We start from the raw sequence: 25,997 nt of genomic DNA on the forward strand, positions 1-25,997 counted from the left end.
TCGCTTATTGAACAAGTGAATTTTAAATTTTTTTTTAAATGAATCAATTGAAATGTATATAAATGACCCTTTGTGTATTTAACACTTTCACTTATTAAAAAGAAAAATATTTGCAGAGTTATTTAGTTATTTACAAACTGTTTACAAGTTTTCATAGAAATAAAATGTCTCTATTCTATTCTATTTTTATTTATGGCAATCCATGTCGATGCAAACGTCGACGATTCTGCCAATGACAAGTGGAAGGAGAAGCAAGTAGTGCTTGTGATTGACAAAAAGACAAAATTAAGTTGATGTTGTAGTCAAACTTGTGTAACTTATCGTGTTAGTAGGACGGCACTGAAACAAACAGAAATACATTTACATATATAAATAATAACAAAATGTTAGTAACATAAAACAAGTAACATATATACCACATTTATACAAACAGTGGTCTAAATAGATAGGCCAGAGTTTATAATTTAATATTATTACGATGGATGGACATCAATAGCGCCTGGAGCAGTTCTGGACAGGAGTAAGTTAAGAGGGAACGGAAATTAGTAGGGAGAGGAATCTTCAGTTTTTGGAGACGACCATATAAATCAAAAGATGAGTTATTGGGACAATTAAAAAATATATGGTCCAGGGAACCCTCATCCAGTCCACACTCGCAGAGAGATGAGTCCTGCACCCGAATTTTGCGCAAGAAGACCGGAGTACAACAATGTCCTAAACGTATCCTGCATAGAACCGAAATAACTTGTTTAGGGTATTTTTTAAAACGAGTAAACCACGGTTTCGATTTTACTGCCGGTTGGATAGCGTAGTACGAACTACCCTTCTTTCTGCTGGAGATATTCCACCATTCCTGCCACGAGGTCTCAAGACTCAATTTAGGTACGTTTAGTAGGTCATGCCCTTGAAGGGAGAAGTGTGCAAGGTCCGCTGATTCAGATGTGCATGCATCTTTAGCCAATGCGTCGGCACATTCATTTCCCGTTATACCGCAATGACTGGGAATCCAAACTAGGTGGACAACTTTCTCTTGCCGAGTGCAAGAGAAAAGGGACTTTTTGATATCTAGGACAATAGGACAATGGAGTTTAGATCTAAAGGGATTCTGGGATAGGGCTTGGAGGCAACTAAGGGAGTCAGTAAAGATAACTCCGAAGTTGATCTCATGGGACTCTATATAGTGACAAGCTTCCAATAATGCCACGCACTCGCCTGTAAATATAGAAGACTCCTTTGGGCATCTTAATTTCATAATAATTTTCGAGTTCTGGTAATAAACCGCGGCTCCAGTATAACCGTCATTGAATTTGGAAGCATCCGTGAAGAACCTTTGAAACCCAGACCATCGTTCACCCAAAACCGCATTAAAGGTCGAATTTGCCGATGGGGAGTTTTTAGATATGCCAATATTATAAAATATATTAGGAGTGAAGCAAAGTACATCATAGGGATAATTAAATAAAGGAAGCCTGGGATGTGATGCAATAGGAGATTCTAAATTTTGAAAAAATCGGAATGCTTTAAGGAATAAGGGGATTTCTTTATGTTCCCAATATTTTGAGCTGTGACAAAGAGTGTCAAGCTCTCTGAGTTTTGGGATGAGAGGATGGGATGATTTAGGAATAACCCTGGACAAAAAACGGGAAGCAAGGTACTGACGTCTCAGGGCTAAAGGAGGTTCAGCGCATTCGACCTGTAAGGCGTTAATAGGCGACGACTTCATGCAACCTGTGATGATCCGGAGGCATTGAGATTGGATCCTATCTAAGCCGGCCAAGGCACCCTTGTTACCAGGAATCACCAAGTGTGACCCATAATCCAGAATGCTACGGACTAAAGCATTATAAATTAATTTCATAGTGAAGGGGTGTGCCCCCCACCAGACCCCAGAAAGAGCTTTCAAAATGGAGATGACTCGTTCGCATCTTTTGATTAGATAATTTATGTGGTGAATACCGGATAATTTTGAATCTAAATAAACCCCTAAAAATTTTGCCTTTTTGGCTATGGGGATGCCTTGACCTTGGATGTTCACTGAGACCTGAGGGATCAGTCGTTTTCGGGAGAAGATCACTACCGAGCTTTTTGGGGCGGATAATGAGAGACCATGGTCCAGAAGCCATGTGTGCAGAGAGTCCAGGGAGAGACAGAGAGATGTGGCAGCATCCTCGATGGATGGATTGACAACATACAACGCCAGATCATCAGCGTATTGCAGTAAATGACAATTAGAATTAAGGCTGGAGCCAATGTCTGCCGTGTAAAGATTGTAGAGTAAAGGGCTTAGAACAGAGCCTTGAGGAAGGCCCTTCCACGTCTGCCTCACCTCGAATACCTCCCCCTGCACTCTGAGCATTAATGAGCGAGACATAAGAAGTGCGCATATACATTGTACCATCTTACCCGGAATCCTCAGCTGTTGCAGTTTCTGCCTGAGAACTGGAAGAAGAACGCTGTCGTATGCGGAAGATATGTCAAGGAATGCGGCTACAGCAGATTCATTTTTGGAAAAGGCTGTACGGATGTCGGTTACCAAAATTGCCACACTATCCATGGTACTAAGCCCCTTTCTAAAGCCAAACTGGTGGCTCGGCAGTAAATCCCTAAACTCAACCAACCACTCAAGCCTATTTTTAATTAAGTGTTCCAGTAACTTGGCCAACACTGAGGACAAAGCAATTGGTCTAAGGCCATTCGGATCATCAGCAGTCTTGCCAGGTTTCAAGAGCGGAATAACTATTTGGACTTTCCACTGGTCAGGAACCCAACCATATTGATAGCAATAATTGATAATTTCCAGGAAGTATTGCTTAGCTTGAGAACCGGAATGAGCTACAAATGAGTACGGTATGCCGTCTATGCCTGGGGCGGAATCCCTAACATGACGTAACACCGCATCAAGTTCCTCCAACGAAAATGGTTCATTCATAGGATCGTCCAAAATATTTACAGGCGGTAGCAGAAGTTCTGGAAATGAAGGAACATAGGCTGGAGCAATTTTGTCGAAGAAGGATTCAGCAGTTTCTCTCGTGATGGGGGAGGAGATAGATGGGGAGCAGCCTCGCCTAAAACGGTTAATGCTCTTCCATACTGCTGATATGGGAGTGGAAGGGGATAGAGAAGTGCAAAACTTAACCCAACCACGACGTTTCTTCTTATGAAGAAGCCGCCGAGATTGAGCAAACACTCGTCTGTACCGTAGGAGATTGTCGCTATTCATCGCTTCATTGTACTGTTTTTCGGCCTCTTTCCTTTCTTTGACAGCCGATGTGCATTCTTGATCCCACCACGGCGGTGACGGGATTTTATTTCTGGCAGAGTTACGCAATGAAAAGGAAGTGTCTGCACTTGAAGTAATGGCCGAGATAAAGCCATCGTAACAACTCTTAGCATGGCAGTGACCAGAAGAAACTTGGGAACTGATTTTCTCCTCCAGTAAAGATGAAAACTTCGACCAATCAGGTTTGGTCAGGTTGTACTTCAATAGTGGAGGAGAAGTTTTCTCTAAATAGGTTTTATTAAGAAAAGTTATAACAATAGGGTAATGGTCGCTACCATGCGTAAGGCTAGTACATTCCCAATGAATTGATGCCGCCAACTCTACTGAACAGAATGTGAGGTCTACACAACTCTTTTGCTGACCGGGGAGGGATCTACGAGTAGGACTACCATCATTTAGGATGCAAAGGTCTAGGTCATCCAAGATTTCTACTAAACCTTCCCCAAAAGAATCACAGCGATTGGAACCCCATCTAAAATGGTGACAGTTGAAATCACCCATAACAAGGACGGGTCCTACAATATTGTTTAGGATGTCTCTAATAGTACCTAAGAACCTGTGCTGTGGGTGGGAGATATAGACAGATAAAACTGTGATACCTTCAACTCTACCTGCGACTACATTCATGTCACCATCCAGAGCAGAAAGGCTTAGGGTTGAGAGTGGAACACGATTATTAACAAGGAGAGCCGACCCTCCATAGCCATCAGATCTGTCACATCTGAGAATATTAAAAAGTGGTATATTAAAACTGAGACTCGGGGTAAGCCAAGTCTCAGCAATTGAGCAAGCCAAAGGCTTGAATTTATTGAGAAGGAATATGAGGTCGTGTTTCTTATGCCACACGCTCCTCACATTCCATTGTAGGAATATTTGACGGGACGCCATTTTTAATATTTGAGAGCAAGTTAACTAGTTGATAGGCAACGTTGGACGGTATTTGTGCATTATTAGAAGATAAAATTGTACTTAAAAGTTTAACAAGAATTTCTATCAGTGATGAAGTATTATTATCGACGAATGGGTTATTTAAAGCGCAGCCATCAGGCTGTGAAGATGCAGGGGAGTTAATGATTTGCTGATGAGCAGCTTTATCGTAAGAGGGAGATAGAGGGGCATGGGTCTTCGGCTTAAGAAAAACGGTTTTGCGATATGACTGAGTGGGGGCAGGAACTGCTTTTGTAGCATTCGCGTAGTTGCGAGAAACAATTGGGATAGTTTTGTTGGCCTCAGCATATGAGAGGGACTTCTCAGCCATAACGGTCTTAATGGCCTTCTGTCTGCCCAGCTCCGGGCAAGATTTGCTATTCGCAAAATGATTCCCCGAGCAGAGCACACAAAATGCCTCCGCCTCAGAAATGCTGCAACCATCACCAGGGTGATCATGGCCGCATTTACTAATAAAATGTCTCTTCTACGAATGTTACAAATGGTGTTGACGTTGACGTTTCTTATCGTGTTGACACTTGACATTTAATATTTCAAAACACGTGCGGGTATTCGGTCGGTGTGTTATTGTTACAATCGCATGCATTTTCTATTAGCAATACTATCCTAAATGTGAATACTATCAGCAAGATGAATCAAAAGAAAATAGCCAAGAATCCTTCCTTAGCTTATACAAGCAATCCGGACTACCGGAAGCCGCCTAAAATCGCAAACCCCGTATGTAACCTATGACATTATTTATTTGATATTTTTCTTTAATTTTACACGTTTTTACATTATAATTGTAAATTTGGAACAATGTGTTATTGGTTTGCAGTATCTACAATGCCTTGGAGCACCTCATATAGACTCTTTCAACTATATGTTGGGCGATGGTTTGCAAGCTGCAATCGCGGACCTTGTTCCAGCCGAGTTTGAGTCTCCTACCGGAGAAAGGGTTAAAATAACTATAGATGAGGCTGGGTTCGCTAAACCCAGTGTTCCTATGGAGGCTGTGGGTGTTAAGAACCAGACGGTACTGCCTACAGAGTGCCGACAAAGAGCTGCTACTTACAAAGGGGACTTTAAGATACGAATGACAGTTACGATTGATGAGAAAAATATTACAGTGGATAGGTCACTTGGATCTTTGCCTATCATGGTTAAGGTAGGTGTTAACTTACTAGCTTGCATAAAAAAGTTATGTTAATTGTTCAAAATAGTTAAGTTATTTTCCACTTTCTTGTAAGCTTGTGGTATTTAAATGAGTATTATTAAATATTTTCAGTCGAAAATGTGCCACTTAGCAGACCTCTCTCCTGAAGAATTGGTGGAACACAATGAACACGCTGACGAGTGGGGTGGATATTTCATTGTTAAGGTAATTTAAACATAACAATGTTATATTAACTAGTTAACTGTAGGTACTGAATTGTGTTTATTATATGAAAATATCTCGCAACTGGTCACCTCACAAGCAATTAGTTTTTATTTTGTAATAAACAGGTAATTATTTCCTCGATCTACACATCTTTCAAATTACTATGACTATATTTTATTGTATTAAAGACTTGAGGCACCAAGCACCACATAGAAAATTGTTATAATTAGTGTCCATCTTGTATTTGCCACTATGAAGATAATGCTGCAATCCATTGCAGCCTAATGGCCCAAGACCCCAGGGCCTCCAGAACTTACTTATTTTCTGATGGACAAAAATATGTGATAGGCCATTTCTCAGGTCCTGGTATCTTGCTCTATAACAGTTCCCTAGCTTCTTATAAAATTACTCACAATAAAAGTTTAAATGTAACATTCTACAACTTTCAGGGTCATGAGCGACTAGCTCGCATGCTTCTAGTGACGAGACGGAACTATCCGGTTGCCATCAAGCGGTCAGGGTGGAGGATGAGAGGGAACCTGTTCTCCGACTACGGTGTCATGGTCCGATGTGTTACTTCCGATCAGACAAGTACAGTGAGTATATTTTAATTATGTTCTACATGGTTTTAAAAGCATGTAGTACTGAATGAGTTATTCCTCTTTTGCAATAAATCAGCTTCTACAAATTGAGTTCTTAAGCAAAAAATAAATCTACATAGAATGCATTTTTAATTGTTCCACACCTATTTCTTTCACACATTCATTGATTCTCTGGTAAACAGTCATTTCTGTTATATATTTTTTAAAATTTATTTATTTATATCAAGCATCTAAGGCCCTCAGAAAATACTATACATAAATAATAATGTGTTAAGTACATACATAATACAATTTTAAGAGAATGGTATCTGATTTAAGTTACCCCTGTGTTACAGATCACCATGAAATATTATAACATTGAATCATATACTACTTACATATTTTGTATAAATGAATGCAACAATATTTGTATACTTTCAGAACAACGTCCTTCACTTCCTAAACAACGGTACGTGCAAGTTAATGTTCTCGTACCGCAAGATGATGTATTACGCTCCACTACTGCTCATCATGAAGTGTCTGGTGGACTGGCCCGACCACTACATCTACAGGCTGCTGCTGCACGGGAAGAAGAATGATCTGTATTATGTCAAGTTAGTATTTTTTATTGGATTTTTAAGCCGTTTTGGGTAGTCAGAAGCCAGTAAGTCTGGCACCAGTCGTACCAAGGGATAGTAAGTGGCCCGGGTAACTGGGTTGAGGAGGTCAGATAGGGCAGTCGCTCCTTATAAAACACTGATACACAGCTACATCTGGTTAGACTGGAAGTCGACCCAACATAGTTGGGCTGAAAAAGCTGAAAAAGGCTGTGGAAATTAAGATACTAGCCATTTTGCCAACTGTGTGAAGGGACGTGCAAGTTAATGTTCTCGTACCGCAAGATGATGTACTACGCTCCACTGCTGCTCATCATGAAGTGTCTGGTGGACTGGCCCGACCACTACATCTACAGGTTGCTGCTGCACGGGAAGAAGAATGATCTGTATTATGTCAAGTTAGTGGTTTTTTATTGGATTTAGAATATACTAACGACCCACCCTTTCTTCCCACGGGATAGCAGTATTTCCCCACTATTTAATGGATTTTATTATACATATAGACCTTCCTCTTCAATCACTCTATAAAAATCTGTTGCGTAGTTTTAAAGATTTAAGCATACTATGTAGTGATATAGTACCGTACCGCTGGAACTGCTGCCCGTACCGGGATAGAATATAGTCTATGTTCTTCGGGAAAATCTTCTGTCTTCCATCAGCCCTCCCAGCTATAATCAGATTATTTGGTCCTTTCCACTTGACGATTGAGAGGTCCACATCCTGCGATGCGTTATCTCTCGCTTCGAACACCGATTTACTAGTCTATAAAAAAAAAATCCTTCTTTTCCAGTTGCATCCAAAACATGCTCCGAGAGCTCCACGAAGAAGGTCTGCACTCCTCACACGAGTGTCTCTCATACCTAGGGCGGATGTTCAGGCCCAAGCTCTACGACCTGCCGCCCTGGGCCTCAGACCTGGATGCAGCCCACTTCCTCATCAACCGCTGTGTGTTGATACACTTGAAGGAACACAAGGATAAGTTCAATGCCCTCGTCTTCATGGCTCAGAAACTATATGATTTGGTGCAGAATAAGTGTAAGGTAGGTTGAAATTTTCATATTACTCTCTTATGAACTCCCTTATGTACTCTCTTATCTACTCCCTTATGTACTCCTCTTATGTACTCTCTGATGTACTCCCTTATGTACTCTATCATGTACTCCTCTTATGAACTCCTCTTATGTATTCTCTTATGTACTCCTATTTTGTACTCTTATGTGCTCCCTTATGTACGCCTCTTATTTACTCCCTTATCTACTCTCTTATGTACTTCCTTACGTACTCCCATTATGTAATCCTTTATGTACTTCTCTTATGTACTCCCTTATGTGCTCCTCTTATGTAATCCTCTTACGTACTCCTCCTATCTACTCCCCTTATGTACTCCTCCTCCTGTTCTGAACGCCCCTACATAAACAACAGACAAATAATTTTAATTTAATTCTTTAACAGGTAGAAGGTGCTGACGCAGTGATGGTCCAAGAGCTCCTAGTCGGTGGACATCTATACCTTCAGATCCTGAAGGAACGTCTTCAGCAGCTGATCACCAATGTCAGGATACAGATCATCAAGAAAGCTAAGACTAGCAAGAAACTTGTCATCGGAACGGTGAGTTTTATTTGAAAGTTTTAAGTTATTTAACTGACTTCTTTAGAAAAGTTTCATAATTTTATTGCAAATGTTAAATATAAGTTTATTTGCAAATATGGGTAAGTACCTATATATAGGTACAACAAATAGGTAGGATTTTATCGGATGAATTTATCAAACTTGGATGAATAGATTACTTTTGAAATCAAAAGATTATTTTCAATATGTATTTTATGTCAGCAATCTAAAATACCTACTTATTTTGCTTCCCCATGCCTTCCCAACTGAATTTTTCTTCTATTTAATGTCTCGGAAATCATGAATTGATTTCTTAGGGTGCATCTACACGGTGCGCATAGCTTGCGCATGTTGAGGCACATGCGCAGGTTGCATGCAGTCCAGCGACTCGCGCATGTACCAAGCAACCCACCCGCGTGCTCGCGTCACGCGACGCGTGTTAACTTGCTCCGGCTACATGCACCGGGTAGACGCACCCTTATATATATTTTAAACACGCTTATATTAGCTTCACCTATAACTAACTATGTATGTAAGAAAATCTTGGAGTCTAAATGTGACCCACTTCCTGGTCTTCGATTAGGGTGTAATTTGTTACGATGTAATTTTGCACACGCTCTGAGTTCCGATGACAATACATGACTAGCGTGTTTTTTTAGTTTTTAAAACTATTATTTTTTTACTAATATAACCCATAATAATTAAAACATTTGTCCTTAGCACGAGCTACAACAAATGCTCCGCAGTTCAGGCAACTTGGAGCAGAAGATGGAAACCTTCCTGGCGACCGGCAACGCTCCCTCCAACAACGTGACACTCGCACAGTACAAGGGACTCACTATTGTAGCTGAGAATATTAATCGGATGCGCTATATGTCTCATTTCAAGTAAGTATTCATTACTTTTCACATTATGAAGGTGAAAGATTGTGAGTGTGTATGTATAATAAAAAAGTCATTTATTCAAAGTAGGCTGAAAATCAGCACAAAATATAGCCCCCAAAACGCCCGCACTTCACCACTTCCTATCAGTCCTGGATTTATGAATAGGCCGTATAGGCCGCGACCTAGGGGTGGCAGCGTCACACGGGCGGCAGATTTCAGAATATAAAAGTCAAACACGTCCACTGGTTTTATAATAGTTCAGCCCTAAAAAGTAAAAAGGTCCCCTTTGCTGAATTTACTACAAATGGAAAATTATTATTTGTATGATTTGTACATGGGGCGGCGGAAATAAAGTAGCCTACGCTCATTAAAAATATAAATCCGGCAATGCTTCCTGTGTTTTTGCTGGGAAAAAGTGGTGGAATAAACTCCCAGCAATACTATTCAATTTTGACGTTCGAAAAGTTCTGTTTTGCAGCCAAGCTTGAATAATCGTTTTTGAGTTTGAGTTCATATCTTAAAGAAAATGCATGGAGCGTATAGTAAATGTAAGGTCAACATACTGATGGATCGTCGGTTGATGTCCTCCTAGCCGATTATCGGCTACGGCAACTGTTCTCATGTAAGGAGATTAGCCAACTGCGCAGGACATATTATAGTGCACGAGCATTTGCTCAGACACAGGTGCACTCCCTATTCCTTCACTCTCTGCGCCCGATGGGACGGTAATCCGACACGACCGGAAAGAGATCAGGCGCAGGACCGACATTTACGTGCTCTCCAATGCACGGAATCGATCGGGATCTTCGGTTAGGTGCGAATGATTGAATGTTTTGTCGTATATTCGTCTTTTCTTATAGTTATTGGCACGAATCTTGAGCTCTGACCTTCACCTGCGCAGTAGTAATTTATTGGGTCCCTTTTGCGGTATGAAGTGAGGCGCGGGGGCGGGCTAAAGCGGTGATTGGCCCGCAGCGCATCGCGTCATAGCCGTCACTCGGGATTGGTTCTTTGCTAATAAATCACTTCTGCGCAAATGTAGGCCAGAGCTCAAGATTCGTGCCGATAACTATACCCCCCTCCCCTCGCCAGGTCTATCCACCGAGGGTCGTTCTTCATGGAGATGCGTACCACAGAGGCTCGGCAGCTGCTGCCCGACGCGTGGGGCTTCGTGTGCCCCGTGCACACCCCCGACGGAGCACCCTGCGGCCTGCTCAACCATCTCACCTGCACTGCACAGGTAACACCCGACACCACCTGCCGAGCCATGGTGTCTGTCTATATGTGTGTCCTCCTCAACCCAATTACTCTAGCAACCCAATACCGGAAACGACTGCCATGCCCTGAGATAAATCTCCTAAGAAAGTAGCACGACAAGATGCGGGTTTTCGAGGGATGAGAAACTTTATTTACATGCCTTCCATTGAAGCCATTGCCATGGCCATTGCCCATTATTGTCAAAATAGAATCACCAATCAAACTTAAAAACTATTTTTTCATATATTTATTTTACATTTTCAAACGAATAGAAAGTAGAAAATAATCCAGGAAAAGTCAAAGCAAGTGACTATTCGGCATACTAAGAATTATATTATATTTTTGTCTACAGGTAACACAACCCGCCGACCCGAAGCAAGTAGCAGCCTTACCACAAGTTTTAGAGAGATGCGGTGAGTACCAAGCAAGCCTATATTATCTGTACTAATGTTATGAAAAGAAAACATTTTTTTGTTCGTTTGTTCTCTAAAAGCTCCTAAGCTACTGAATTGAATAATCTTTCACGATTGGAAAGCTACACACTCTTCCCGAGTAACATGTATTTTGTATATGTGTATTCACATTCCATTTTCGAAGCAAACAGTTTTTATGTTGTAAGATAAAAGATAAAAAGTCATTTGAATAAATACTTACTTATAATAGTACTTTGAATAAAGTAGGTTGAAAATCAGCACTTTTTGAAGGTCAAATTTACAAAAAACAGCCACCAAAACGCCCGCCATTCACCATTCACCATTCTTCTTCACCATTTCCTATGTGTTTTGCTGGGAAGAAGAAGTGGTAGAACAAGTTTTAAGAAAACTGATCTCTACCCAGGTATGGAACCGATCAGTTCGGTATCTCAAACCCCCCTCTCCCGTGACGTGTACAAGTACCCAGTGTTCGTCGACGGCAAGCTGGTGGGCTACTTCGCCGAGGATACGGTGGACAAGTCAGCTGCCTACCTCCGAACCCTCAAGATTAAGGGGGAGGAGGTGCCTATTACTACGGAGATCGTGGTTGTGCCGAAGAAGCAGGTGGGTGGTTTGAAATTGGCAATTTTAATCCTACTTTCTACTATACCTACTTCCCGCTAATATTATAAATGTGAAAGTTTGTGAGAATGTATGGATGTATGTTTGTTATTCTTTCACGCAAAAACGGCTAGACCAATTTGGTTAAAATTTGGTATATAGATATGTGGTACCCTGGTTTAACAAAGAGGCTACTTTTTTCGACACAAGAATAAGAATTATTTATTTGCCAATAATATAGGTACGTATACAGATAATATCTGTATATACAACATGTAACTTAATTAACGCACATCCTGAAATTAGTTTGTTCAGAATCGTTTACTGAATCGATTTATATCATTTTTAATATAGATATTTTTTTTCCCAAAAATAATTAAAACTACGGAAATTATTGTCATATTAACCCTGTACAGTCAAAACAAATTCAAATAGACCGTAACTCAAAGTAATAAGACTTCGTGTATTGTCGGCTTTTTCCGTAGTTTCGTTATGTTGTGTCGAGTCGAGCGGCGCGCGGCGCGATATTTGCGTGCGTAGTAGTATGACCAAAAAGTTCTCCAAGAATTGGTATAACTAATTTAGTAAATAACAATGCATATACATGTTTAATTAAAAATTCAGTGTGTGTATTATGATCATAACATAATATTCTAATTAGGGTGTTTGAGGGTGTGCGCTAATTACGTTACATGTTGTATATTACCATCATGTTATGATGGTAATAAATATTTTGCTAACAGTCCCGATATTTTGTCTTACGGCGTGCAAAATTATTTATATACCTAGTAAGTACAATCAATACATACAAAATAGCTCATATTTTATTTATTTTTCAGTGGTAGTGGGTTTTGTAGGGTTGAAATTGGCGCTTGGTTCAGTAAAGTGTACCTACTATGGAGTTCAAAAAGATTTGTCACTCTTTTGCTCTTTTGTTTTTGCTGACTGACTTATATATATTTTTATATTGTTTCATATAGATATGCTCCCAATACGCGGGCGTATTCCTGATGACGAGCGAGTGTCGTCTCATGCGGCCCGTCATCAACAGCAGCAGTCAGCAGCTCGAGCTGATCGGCACCATGGAACAACTGTACCTCGACATCGCCGTCACACACAATGAGATCATTAAAGGTAATATATACACAGACATACACACATGTTCACAATAGCAATGGCATCAATATTTCTGGAGAAAGTTATAGGTTTTTTTTTTAGGAGACAAGAAATAACATGGAGTTACTGCGTATCTGACCTCCTTAACCCAGTTATATAAGTCTTCCGATAATACCTTACCTCATGGTAAGACCAGTTGTTAGACTTTATGGCTTCTGACTATCCACAATGACAACTGAAGATGTTCACATGACAGCCGGGACCTCGTCATGACAAGATGGGCACCCATCCACAGATCAACCGTGCCAAGCGTTATTTAGCCTCAAGATCGACCGATCCCCGCGGCCGTTACTCTCGTTATTAAATTCGTTAATTAAAAAAAAAAAAAAAACAGAAATTATGATATAAAAACTAATTTTCTCACCCCTCACCTTAAGTAGTATGGACCATTTCACTTTCACAGCTATTCCAATAGCATATGAACCGTCACACAAACTAAATGTACCCCTTACCTACTTTTAAAATTGTAATTTCAGGTAAAACGACTCACGTGGAATTATCGCAGACGGCTTTCATGAGCAACTTGGCACAACTCGTACCCATGCCGGATTGTAACCAGTCGCCACGGTAAGACCTCTATGTTTCTTTGGCAAAGTGTTGACAAAAAAAACTTTGGTTAAATTAATTTGAATGACGATAAGGACAGAAAACATTTTTTTTTTATCTCGGTATGTCAAATTTTGTTAACCGACTTTCCAAAATGGAGGAGATTGACAAATCGGATGTTTGTTACACAAATACATATTAAACAAACTACTGCTTGAAATACTTGTCTTTAATGTATTTACATTGATTCCTAGCCGCATTCAATTTTCATCATATTTAAATGGCATATAATAATAATTACACTTATTTTTTTAATTTTTTCCAGTAACATGTACCAATGCCAGATGGGTAAACAAACAATGGGTACACCTATTCACACGTGGTTAACGAATGCGGAGACCAAACTGTACAGACTGCAGACCCCGGCCACGCCTCTGTTTAGACCGACACATTACGATAATATAGGGCTGGATGACTATCCTTGTGGGACCAATGCTATTGTTGCTGTTATTTCTTATACGGTGAGTATATTTTGATAAAAGAAACATATTTTATTTAAATAAAAATAATATATAGAATTGCTTTCCAATGATGATCAATTATATGGAAATAATGTCAGTTTTTATTTAAAAAGTTTATTTTGGAAATTGAACATGAAAATTCATAATAAATAGTCGTTTGAACAGAAACTTATGTTAATGTGGTAAATGGGTCTTTGAAAGAACTTATGAAAGTCAAAATTTATTAAATAATATTGAATTTCGAAGTGATATTCAAGAGCTTTCACTTTCAATAGTGTAGATAGAATATGTAAAAATGTGACAAACTTTTGCTCTTTTGGGTTGGGTACCTAGAAAAACATACGAGCAAATTTTGAAAACCTCAAAATGCGAGTAAATCCGTGTCGAAGCACTACAGTTTTTTATATTATTTTTATTTCTCCAGGGCTACGACATGGAAGACGCTATGATAATAAACAAATCTTCATACGAGCGAGGTTTTGCCGCCGGCTCTGTTTACAAAGCAGACTTTATAGAACTAGCTCATCCTGCTTCTTACTTCTGCCGCGACCCATCCAAGCCTGACCTCGGCAAGCACATCGATGATGATGGCCTACCCGCTGTCGGAGCTAGGGTTAAACCGGAGGATCCTTTCTACAGGTAAATTTCAATATTATTGCATTGTTAGGACATATAATAAACTGGGTTGAGGAGGTCAGATAGGCAGTCGCTCCTTGTAAAGCACTGGTACACAGCTGCATCCGGTTAGACTGGAAGCCGACCCCAACATAGTTGGGAAAAGGCTCGGGAGATGATGATGGTAAGACTTATAATAGACTTCATAGAACTCGCTCACCCTGCTTCTTACTTCTGCCGCGACCCATCCAAGCCTGACCTCGGCAAGCACATCGATGATGATGGCCTACCCGCTGTAGGAGCTAGGGTTAAGCCAGAAGATCCTTTCTACAGGTAAAGAATAATATTTTATTGGTAGATCTTTTAACTCGTGGGTAAAGAACCAAACTCTCGAGCTTGAGGGTGTGGGTTCGATTCCGGGTCAGACAAGTACCAATGCTTTTCTAAGGTTGTATGTACTTTCTAAGTATATCTTAGACACCATTGACTGTGTTTCGGATGGCACGTTAAATTTTAGGTCTCGGCTGTCATTGGACATCTTTGGCAGTCGTTACGGGTTTTCAGTAGCCAGTAAGGCTGACACCAGTTTAACCAAGGGGTATCGGGTTGCCCGGGTCACTGGGTTGAGGAAGTCAGATAGGGCAGTCGCTCCTTGTAAAACACTGGTACTCAGCTGAATCCGGTGAGACTGAAACCCGACCCCCACAAGGCTTGGGGGATGAATTCTCTTTTGGGATGCTAGACTTTTCCCTGTCAATATAGGCTATATTTTACCCGGGCACGGGCAGTAGTTCCCACGGGACGCGGATAAAACCGCGCGGAATAGCTAATATAATGATAAACCGTAACATTTCATGAATATATTTTGTTCCTAGTTTCTACGACGGCGAGAAGAGCACGTTCGTAGTGTCCCGCTACCACGGCAAGGAGGAGGTGTTCGTGGACAGCGTGCGGCTGTGCGGGGACTTCAGCGCCAGGCCGCTCAAGAAGGCATGCGTCATGCTGCGGCTACAGGTAATATATGCTAATATTATATGTAACCAGCTTTGTTATTTGCTATTACTCTCAAAAATAAAACTAGACATTTTAACAAATATTCCCGGAAAGCCAAATATTAGCCGAGAGCATGGGCTTATCATTACAAATAATACCCATCATATTATGATGGTACTTTTTAAACTTATTATGTGTGTTTCAAAAGTTATTCAGGGTCAAAAGTCAAAGTTTGAGGTTTTTTGTTTTTTAAACGGTTAGTTTTATAAAAACTAAGTTGTAGACTAAGTTGTAGATCTTAAAATTCTGTACGAAATGGTCAAGTTCTTTTAATACTACAGTTATAATACGCTAATCTTAGGAATAACACCTATTTGAGAAATATTTTCTGTATTAAATGACTTTTATCTAGCAAGGCAATCATTTCCCACGGGACGAACGATGTGGGTAAAGCCGCTGGCAGAAGCTAGCTTTTTATTCATACTACCATCTTTAATATAATTTACTTATTATTCTTATTCCAGCGTAACCCAACAGTAGGTGACAAGTTCGCTTCCCGAGCTGGTCAGAAGGGAATCTGTTCCCAAAAGTGGGCATGCGAGGACCTACCCTTCACGGAGTCAGGGCTGGTGCCTGATGTGCTGTTCAATCCTCACGGCTTCCCTTCCCGCATGACTATCGCTATGATGATCGAGTGCATGGCGGGGAAGGCTGCTAGCTTGCATGGTCATGTGAGTAAATAATTGAAATCAAGTTTATTTCTGACATCAAGAAATAATCACTACATAGTATAAAACAAAGTCGCTTTCTCTGTCTCTATATCTCTATGTATGCTTAAATATTTTAAACTACGCAGCGGTTTTTTTAAATAGATAGAGTGATTAAAAAGGAAGGTTTATATGTAAAATAATATCCATTATATAGTGGGGAAATACTGTTATCCCGTAAAAGCTGGGCCGGGTCGTTAGTACAATATAAACAAAAAATAAACTAGAAAGAAGTAGCTGCTTCAAAATATTACCCTGTTGGTGACGCAATTGGGTAAAATCATCCGCTCAGCTTGTTTCCAACCATGATGGGGTTAGCTTCGAGTTTAACTTCTAACCTCCCCAACCCAGTTAACCGGACAATTCGATACCCCTTAGTCAGTATTTCTGTTCAAGACCTGTCCTTCACAGCTTTTATTTACTAAAATCTCAACTTTTACTAGCTAAAACAACTATACATACTACTTAAATAATACTAATTCTTGTTCCTCAGGTCCACGACGCCACACCATTCCGTTTCAACGAGAAGGACACAGCTATAAACTACTTCGGGCGTTTACTAGAAGCGTCCGGGTACAACTACTACGGCACCGAGCGCATGTACAGCGGGGTGGACGGACGGGAGATGGACGCTGATATATTCTTCGGCGTCATTCACTATCAGCGGCTTAGGCATATGGTGTCTGATAAGTGGCAGGTATGATTGGGGCATAGGGATGGACGTTATTTGCTCAAAATTCGTAAACTTTTACTCAAATTAGGTTGATAAATCAGCATTTTTCGAACTGCCTATCTGATCCCCTCAATCCAGTTACCCGCACAACCTAATAACCCTTGGTTAGATTGGTGTCAGACTCACCACTGACTACCCGTAACGACTGCCAAGGATGTTCAGTGACAGCCGGGACCTACAGTATAATATGGTGTCCGAAACACAGTTTTTGGACTCCAAGATATACTTGGAAAGTGCAAACAAACTTAGAAAAGTTACATTGATACTTGCCTGATCTGGAAACCCACACTTTCATACACGAGAGGTTGGTTCTTTGCTCACTAGGCCACCACGACTTTTCCTTCGCTGTCGCTCAGGATTCTTAGGCCGGCAATAGGCACGGTGAACTGCAGAGTTCCACGTACACACATACACGAACCGTTCGTTCAACTGATTCGTGCGGTCGACAGTTTGAAGCTGTCGCCCCTGACTGCTTCAAGCGGTCCGTGTATTGCCGATCTTATTTTTTAAAAACAACGGGCGATATAGAATAAAATATGTTATTTATTCATGTATGTTTCCCCCCAGGTCCGCACAACAGGTGCAGTGGACGCGTTAACCCGGCAGCCGGTGAAGGGGCGGCGGCGCGGCGGCGGCGTGCGGCTGGGCGAGATGGAGCGCGACGCGCTGGTGTCGCACGGCGCCGCGTTCCTGCTGCATGATCGACTCTTCCACTGCTCCGATAAGACTGAGGTTTGTGCATCATTGATTATTTTTAACGAACTACCCAGAAAGGAGGGTCTCAGTTCGACCGTATATATTTGTATGAGTATATGTATGTAAACAAGATGGTAAAATCAGTAAGCAACACCATTTGTCAATGTTTTGCAATTCTCATAAACGGCTGTTTCACAGCTGGTGTGTGTGTGTCACGACTGTCATTTATACATCTTTGACAACCAGTCTTACCAAGAGGTATCGGGTTTATCGGGTAACCAGTTTCAAGGAAATCAAATAGGCCATCGCTACGATTAAACTAGAAGTCGTCCCCAAAATAGAAATAAGCTAAACAGCTGATCATTAAGTAATTGCACATACTTAGAACGTCATTAAATGAGCTGAGGAGCTGCCAGACTGTTGCATTATTTAAACGTAAGTTGAAGGAACACTATCTTTCCTTGTCATCATAGATGCTTATAGTATTTAGTGTATCTATATATTTGTATACATATATTATATATTGATAGCTATTTTATATATACATATTTAGGTTAAGTTCGTGATTATTTTATTTTAGTTATAGCTTATTTTCTTTCTACGCACTCTATCTGCAACTCTTTCTATTCTAACTCTCTCATAACGGGCTAGCTGGAAGAGATTTCTAATGAAATAAGCTGTGCCTTTGTACTATCTGTTCTATTTTTCTTCTTCTCTGTATTCTGTGTGTGTACATAAACTGTTAAATAAATAAATAAATCGTCGTTTCTCAGAAGTCACATTATCAACAAATACTAATACTGAACTAAAGATTTGTTAGTGCCCTATTTCAGGGTAATGTTTCAAAAATAATTTTGTATTTCCATTTCAGGCAATCCTGTGCTCAAAATGTGGAACATTACTCGGGCCGATAGTCGGCCGCAGTGAAACGAGTAAAGAAACTTGCCGACTGTGCGGAGAGGGCAACCTCGTGTCTATAGCTATACCATACATCTTCAAGTTCTTTGTCACACAACTCGCTTGTGTTAATATTAATGTTAAGATCAACTGTAGTGAACAACTTGCGTTAACCGCGTAAATAGGGACCTTAAGATTGTAAGAAGATGTTAATAAATGATGTTTATATGGATCTTGCTGTTTTTTTTGCGAGCTAAATTAATATTAGGGGTTAAAGTATGAAATTGCCGTTTTATTCTAGTAGGTTTTTGAATTGCCATAGAGTCTTCTTGGTTTGAGGTTTTCGAATGAAACTTTTTTCACATGGTTTCTGTGATGTTCTTCTTTTAAAAAATGTGAAACATTTGATTATCGATGTTCAATTGTTTTTGTTATTCAACTTAAACAAGAAAGATGGATTCTGCGAAAATTTGAGAGAAAAATCCTCAAGAGTTCTATCGTAAAGGCATAAATGACCTTCCTATTAGATGGCCGCAATGTATAGATAATAATGGCAACTATTTTGATTAAATAAGCTTGTTAAAAATAAAAAAAAAATACAATTTAGATGTTCAGTACAAATCGGCAATTTTATACTTTAACCCCTATTATAACAAAACTGTTTACAATAAAACATGGTAACCAGATATGAACAAGTAAATTAGATTAAGGTAGCTTTGTACCGAAATTATTTAGTCTGTCCCTATACTCTTTAATAAAATAATAGGCCTAATTTAGTAATAAACAGTAATAACCAACCATACGTAGGAAAATTACTGGTAACTGTTATTCTGTCCCGACCCTCTAATCTTCAAAGTAAAAGTCAAAGCTCTTTATTCTGTGAACATAGGTAGGTTACAAGGTGTTAGTATAATTAAACTCTTTTGCAAAAAAAGCGGGCACCTATGCGAAATCTTGGTTTTAAGGACTTCGCGTGTATTTCAAAGGGTTTTAATGACTAGTATGTTACTAGCATCAAAAGGGTTAGCCAAGCATGCGTGAGTGTGTTCTAAATTTGAATTTTGTAGATTTGCTAAGAAACTGGTGATACTTTGTTTTGGACTAATTCTTGATAGAAAGTTCGTGGGCGTTTTGAAAACTTTTTGACGTGATTTTCAGGAAACTGATAATGCAGTTTTAATTGATGATTAATGGACCTTTCTGTTACATCAAAACATTTTTGAAAAACTATGCGTATTTGATAAAATTTTCACCTGCTCATGGTCTGATATGATATGATGTCACCTGCTGATGATTGATGGCAATCTTAAGTTTCGGTATTTTTGTGTAAGGCTTTCTATTGTTTAGATATTGTACCCACGCGCTTTGAAATATCCCTTTCTCATAAATAAACACAATTTATAAGCTAGATAGATTGTTCATGTTGAGCAAATGGTTAAATAAAACACAATATAAACCTTATAAGTAATTTATTAACTGCAATAGAGGTCACATCGATATATCTCAAAAAAATAGACACTATTGACTTAAAAATAGAGCTGTCACTTTGACAGTTAATCCTCATCCATAGCTTCTTCCTCTTTTTCCTTCTTCTTCTTCTTTTTTTTCTTTTTCTTGGCACTGGCTTCGGCGTCAACAGCCTGTTGGAGTTCGTCTAAGGCCTCCTTCATAACTTCAATGTTTTTCTTGGGAATGTCACCGGTTTCGTAGAATTTCAAGCGGTCTTCTACTTGCTGGCGCAGTTTCTCGCCAAACACTGATGATTGTATTTCTGAAAGGGGAAGACTCATTTCAGTAGTTGAACAAAAAAAGTTGTGAAATTGACTAGCAAAAAGATTCTTTATAGATACTTATAACTAGTCAAAGTAAAACATATGGGCAGTCTTATCGTTAAGAGCGATCTCTTTTCGCCATCAAAATATAAATTTCGTCATTAAGTTTCGTTTTAATATAAATATTGTAGCAGTATCTTTAGTTCACAATACGCATGATTAAGCGTTTGTGTGTGGATATAACTGCGTTTTATTTAGCACTACTATTATTACCACAAGTGCAGGTAACACTTGCAATAGATCAAAGTTTGCGTCAACTTAAAAATATACGTCGATTTGTATGATTATTATTATATTAAGGGTCCGTTCAGACAGACCGGCTCGGAGAGAAGAGCAAATTCTTAACACATTGAAAATCGAGTACTTAGTATTTGTAGTAAGGTTTATGTTTGGATGTCCACTGCTTTTGTCATTGAGAATGCTCGGAGGCGCTCGGTGTGAAATAATAAGAGGAGCCGACCGGCTCCGATCGTGTATTTTTTCTTGACGTTTGGCTCCGTTAGCATGCTCTTTAATGCTCGCGCAGCCGATTGGCTCCGGTCTGTGTGAACAGAAAAATGCGCGCCGATGCTCTCCGAGCCGGTCTGTTTGAACGGACCCTTACAGCTAAAATGATTGCCATCAACCGAATTGAGAAACATCAAAATGACAATAATTATTTCAAACCAATAAATAAATAACATCCATATATGTATAGCATATTGATGAATCCGTGGGCCGATTTAGCTGAAATTTAGAGCTTAGACCCGGGAAAAAAACATCCCTGGTTCATGGATCATCCGTTATCTCAGTACTCGGATGAAACCGCGGGCAGAAAGCTAGTATAGAACATCTTCTTACCAGAGAAGCAATCGATCCTGGAAGCTATAGAGCACTTGTTGGCGAGGTATCGACTGATGCGACCCTTATTCTTCAGGCCGGCGCGGCCAATGAACGTTGAGTGGTACAGAAGCCCGTACTTAGGTGTGTTCGAGCGGGTCTTGAGGGCACGGAACAACGCTTTTTCGGCACCTAAAGAAAAGTTAAAATATAAAATATAACAAATTAAAAAATATTACATAACTGGGAAAAGGCTGGGGAGATGATGAAACAATAATGTAAATAAGTTGAGCTGACGTGATTGTTTGATGCCTTAATCTCTGAAACCTTTTATATTTGATGGTCAAAATCTTGGGGAGTGGGAAAAACACTCCAACATATATTTTTGTATCATAAAGAGCTAGCCTAATAAATAGAAAGCTTGTTAAAGCATAGCTGTGATATGGCGATGTAGGGACTTCCGGGGTTAATGCGAGACAGTTATTAGAAATCGCAAGATTTTTTTAATGGGGGTAAATATTCAATAATACAAAATGTTAGATGACAACCAGATCGCAAGCACCTCGTGATTTTTTCAATTCACTAAAGTATGTCTCGATTAAGTTCTGTAGGGCCTACACAACTACAGGCAGCTGCCTAGAACTTTGTCAATCCCTACTAATATTATAAATGCGAAAGTAACCCTGTTCGTCTGTCTGTTACGCTTTCACGTCTAAACCACTGAACTGATTTTAATAAAATTTGGTAAAGAGATAGAGTTGACCATGAGAAAGAACATAGGATATTTTTTATCCCGGACTTTTGAAGAATTCTCTTAGAAACGCGATATAACCGAACTCTACGCGGGCGAAGCCGCGGGTGGAAGCTAGTTATCAATAATTGGTCAGTTTCCAACTTACCCAATATTTGTAGCGTGGAGGCAGGGTACTTAGCGAGGCTGGTGAGGGAGCCGGCCTTGGAGATGAGCCGGGCGCCGACCTGGTCTCCCACGAGGGTTGTCAAGTTCGGAGCCACTGACTCCATCTTAGTGTGAAGGTACTCTGATATCTGCTTCCTGAGGGTTTAATAAAAAAAGTAAATATAAAGGGATAGGGATAACTTTTTGAGTAATATCACTACATAGTATAAAACAAAGTCGCTTTCTCTGTCCATAGTACCTATGTAGGCTTATCTTTAAAACTACACAACGGATTTAAATGCGTTTTTTTTAAATAGATTTTTAATTTTTATAATGATTGAAGAGGAAGGTATATATTATAATAACATCCAGCACCCGTGCGAAGCTGGGGCGAGTCGCTAGTTGAGAATATATTTTTATTCCTCTTCTTGTCTTGTTTATTTTTAGAAAGGCATAGGGAGACACATCTAACTTTTTGAGTAACAGAGTAGTGTCCCATGCATAACTTTTCACCTGATCATTAAACTGCTAGGTCAATAAATAAATGGAAGGTGCCCAAAAACTAAAGACATGCAACAAGTAATATTTCTAAGGACTGAAGATTACGTGATTTCAGAAGCAGAATTGATAACTATTCACAAACGTTAGTCTTACCTGTAATTAGTAAGTGCAACGACTCTTCCAGCGAACATTTGTATGTTGATCAAGTCCACCGGTGATATATCCATGCCCATGGACATTTTTGAGGCATCAATGATAGCCTGGGCCTTCTCCGAGTCTCCCAGGATTTCTGTCAGAGGCTCTACAGACTCCTCGCTTAAAGTTTTCCTGTCTTTGATGAATTCTGCACATTTGGTGTACAATTGGTTCTCTGGGACGATGTTGATCAGCTCCGGGAAATGGTATGAATACCATTCTCTGAAAAAAAAATCCCATTGACTTATACTCCTTGAATTCTTAGGGTGCGTCTACACGGTGCATGTAGCTGGAGCAAGTAACATGCGCAAGTGACAAGAGCACGGAGATGAGTATTGTGATTTGGAACATGCGCGAGTCGCTGGACTGCATGTAACCTGCGCATGTGCCTCAACGTGCGCAAGCTACATGCACCCTTAGTAACAAGTGAGAAGTACAAATATTCACCTGATCCGCATAGAAAACGTATTGATATCCTTATCCAACTGATCAAGGAGTGCAATAGACTGTATTATCATGTTGTCTACTCGGTGCACGTTGAACTTGACGCGAGCTCGGGAGTACGAGTGGCCAAGACCGAGCTGTGCCACGCTGCATGCCTTCAGCGTTAGACCCTTGATTAAAGCGTGGAAGTGGTGACGGATACCTGAAGAAAAGGTGCATTTTGAATATTATTGTCAGGAGAAAAACGTTGATGACACGATTTGTCGCACGATCGGGAGTGTTCCTTTATTGACTGAAGGTATGGTGTAGTGTAGTGTACAGGTATCTGTGGAGATCAAAGGGGGAGGCTTATGTTCAGCAGTGGACGTCCTATGGCTGAGATGATGATGATGATGATGATGATGATGATGGTGTAGTTCAGACAAAACTTTTTTTACGAAATATTGCGCGAGTTGCTGTGCAGAAACTAAGTCTATACATGCGCACACTTGTAAAGAATAATAATTTTGATCCAATAGACAAATAACGTGTATAGTTTTGTTGGACACTATGTATGTCATCATCATCATCCTCCGAGCCCTGTCCCAATCATGTTGGGGTCGGCTTCCAGTCTAACCGGATTCAGCTGAGTACCAGTGCTTTACACTATGTATGTCATAAAACTTAAAATGTACCTTTTCAAACAATAAAAAAATGAAAATAATAACTGGTACTGAGGATTTAGTTTTGGAACCACATTCACGTTTACAACAATTGTGCTGTATATGAATCACTCATATTAGGTACCTTGTACAGTCAACTTCAGGTCAGTGGTAACAGTTTTATGGGAAAATCGTACTTATTACTATTGAGTTAAGGTGCATGACAGTTACCACTGATGTGCGGTCTACAGTACAAGCATAGACACAAGTATGTTTTCTTACAAAATAATTCATGTAAAAATTTACCGTCTTACCACAAAAACTTTTAAACGTCAGTTTATGCCTTGTCTAAAAAAATGTCAAATTATGACGTTGACATATGGTTCATTTTGCAGCCAAAATTTTATTAGACAAGTGTAAAACAGGGTTTAAAGTTTTTGTAGTAAGGCCCTTACAGTTATTGTAGCAGATTATTTCATACACAATACACTAATAATAAGGCTCATGTGTGGATATACCTGCAATTGCTTTAGCACTAATATTATTACCACAAGTGAAATAGTTACACTTGCAATAGATCAAATTGTGCTCAAAATATAGATTTTATTATTTCTACATATTATATGTGTATAGAGTTATAACCTGAAAGGGCTATTTCGAAGAATATTTAGACTTTGACTATACTGACATCCATATGGATGTCAGTGATACTGAAAAACTGACATCCATCTGGATGTCAGTTTTTCGATTTTCATGTACTATATCATGTACTACCCTTATATTGTTCTAAACCATGTTGCCATAAACGGTTTTGACTGCAATAGTTTTCATTTAACAAACTTAATCCAGCATGTTTAACACTTACCTCGTAGAATCTCGGGAACAGCACCAGTGTGTGAGCATGGTATCTCGAGGGCCTCGCTGATGGCCGCCCCCAGCTTGGGATCCAACACGCCCAGGGTACATTTGCTGCGCTTCTTACGCTTTGGCAGCGCCCCCTCCAAGAAAAGGTTCAGGTCTTCAGGCAGAATACCTGTTTGACATAGACATCAGTTAATTTGGTTTATTGTAGTGTAAATAAGGTAATAATATTTTCATTAACTGTGTTAGTAAATACTTTAGTAGGTTATCTATTCATCTACTACCTATAAAATAGCTAGTTTTCTCTTCTCCCTGCAGTTTTAATAACATGAAGTCAACACGCTAAGCACAATATGGACAGGCGTTTTAGTTAGATAAGAAAATAAGGTCAAAGAATTGTAAAAAAGGTTTTATGTTTTACCATCACTAATTTTCTAAGTGCATGTCCGTTATTGTTGACATAAAACTATGATTACACTACAAAATTTTATAATTTTAATCAAATTGTTTAATGAATGAATGACATGTTAGTAATAACTACCACGCGGGTTCTAACCTTCGGACACCGCATTGATGTTTTCCAAAGCAACCACCGCCGATTTGAATGGTTGGAAGCCGCTCAGGGTCACCACGGAGTTGAAGCGCTGCAAGTCAGTCACGGACTCCTCGACCTGCGGCAGGAAAGCTGCCAACTCCTCAAACTCCGCCACTTTGAACAGCGCGAAGCCCGCGCTGTGTTCGTACAACACATACAACTTACTCTGAAATAACACAAAACTTTAACACTAACACTTCTTTTAAATTAAATGAAGACAAATAACGATATAACGCACCATTTTGGTATTTTCTACTTCAATTTATTTGCATTTTTCGGGGAGAAACAAACACGTGAGTTTTGTTTGCTCCCCCGCTATATTTGATAACAATTTGAGGTTATGTTTATGTTTCGTACCACGCAATACGAAGTTGTAAATTTGATTAAAAAGCAATTTGATTGAATTCCACGTACTCAAACAATAAAATATACAATAATTATAAAATTTTTACCAATTACATGTAAGATAATTTAATTTATAACATTTTGTTATAGAATAGTATAAATATTTTCTTATCCATCAAACACACATATTACGTATAATGAAACGTTCCTATGCTTAATTTCCGCATCCAACTCGAACTTTGTGTGTAATTCGTTTTACTCATACCAAAGAGTAAAGTAATATATAGACTCATACTCAGGTATTCTAACATAAAATTCCTTGTAGTGCATATTTAAGTATTTAAAAGTAAATA

General features: G+C 39.5%; 2 protein-coding genes and 1 long non-coding RNA gene across 4 annotated transcripts; 1 reads left to right on the forward strand and 2 right to left on the reverse strand.

Annotated features, from left to right (window-relative positions):
• Window positions 1–183: 183 nt before the first annotated feature.
• Window positions 184–1,164, reverse strand: LOC124642089. Its single transcript, XR_006985735.1, has 2 exons — window positions 417–1,164; window positions 184–339 (listed from the first exon to the last, which is right to left on the reverse strand). It is a non-coding gene; the product is annotated as an uncharacterized LOC124642089 (long non-coding RNA).
• Window positions 1,165–4,745: 3,581 nt separating this feature from the next.
• Window positions 4,746–18,745, forward strand: LOC124641929 (DNA-directed RNA polymerase I subunit RPA2). Of its 2 annotated transcripts, XM_047180191.1 has the most exons (21): window positions 4,746–4,945; window positions 5,046–5,375; window positions 5,496–5,588; window positions 6,038–6,184; window positions 6,611–6,638; window positions 7,040–7,184; window positions 7,577–7,826; window positions 8,239–8,394; window positions 9,115–9,281; window positions 10,371–10,518; window positions 10,888–10,948; window positions 11,373–11,572; window positions 12,550–12,703; window positions 13,222–13,312; window positions 13,617–13,812; window positions 14,237–14,451; window positions 15,303–15,441; window positions 15,945–16,151; window positions 16,681–16,884; window positions 17,488–17,652; window positions 18,488–18,745. In XM_047180191.1, the coding sequence occupies exons 1-21, from the start codon at window positions 4,859–4,861 to the stop codon at window positions 18,692–18,694; spliced, it is 3,390 nt and encodes a 1,129-aa protein (XP_047036147.1). In that variant the 5' UTR covers window positions 4,746–4,858; the 3' UTR covers window positions 18,695–18,745. The 2 variants fall into 2 exon arrangements, with proteins under 2 accessions (XP_047036147.1, XP_047036146.1); XM_047180190.1 differs by lacking the exon at window positions 7,040–7,184 and having other exon boundaries at window positions 6,611–6,783.
• Window positions 18,746–19,967: 1,222 nt separating this feature from the next.
• LOC124641682 (nucleolar protein 56) lies at window positions 19,968–25,682 on the reverse strand. Its single transcript, XM_047179849.1, has 8 exons — window positions 25,538–25,682; window positions 25,261–25,465; window positions 24,709–24,876; window positions 23,206–23,404; window positions 22,717–22,980; window positions 22,064–22,218; window positions 21,186–21,356; window positions 19,968–20,284 (listed from the first exon to the last, which is right to left on the reverse strand). Exons 1-8 carry the CDS (start codon window positions 25,538–25,540, stop codon window positions 20,067–20,069), a joined length of 1,383 nt encoding a protein of 460 aa, XP_047035805.1. The 5' UTR covers window positions 25,541–25,682; the 3' UTR covers window positions 19,968–20,066.
• Between the last annotated feature and the right edge of the window lie 315 nt (window positions 25,683–25,997).

The sequence above is a fragment of the Helicoverpa zea genome, chromosome 23 (assembly GCF_022581195.2).
Source record: "Helicoverpa zea isolate HzStark_Cry1AcR chromosome 23, ilHelZeax1.1, whole genome shotgun sequence".
Lineage (NCBI taxonomy): Eukaryota > Metazoa > Arthropoda > Insecta > Lepidoptera > Noctuidae > Helicoverpa > Helicoverpa zea.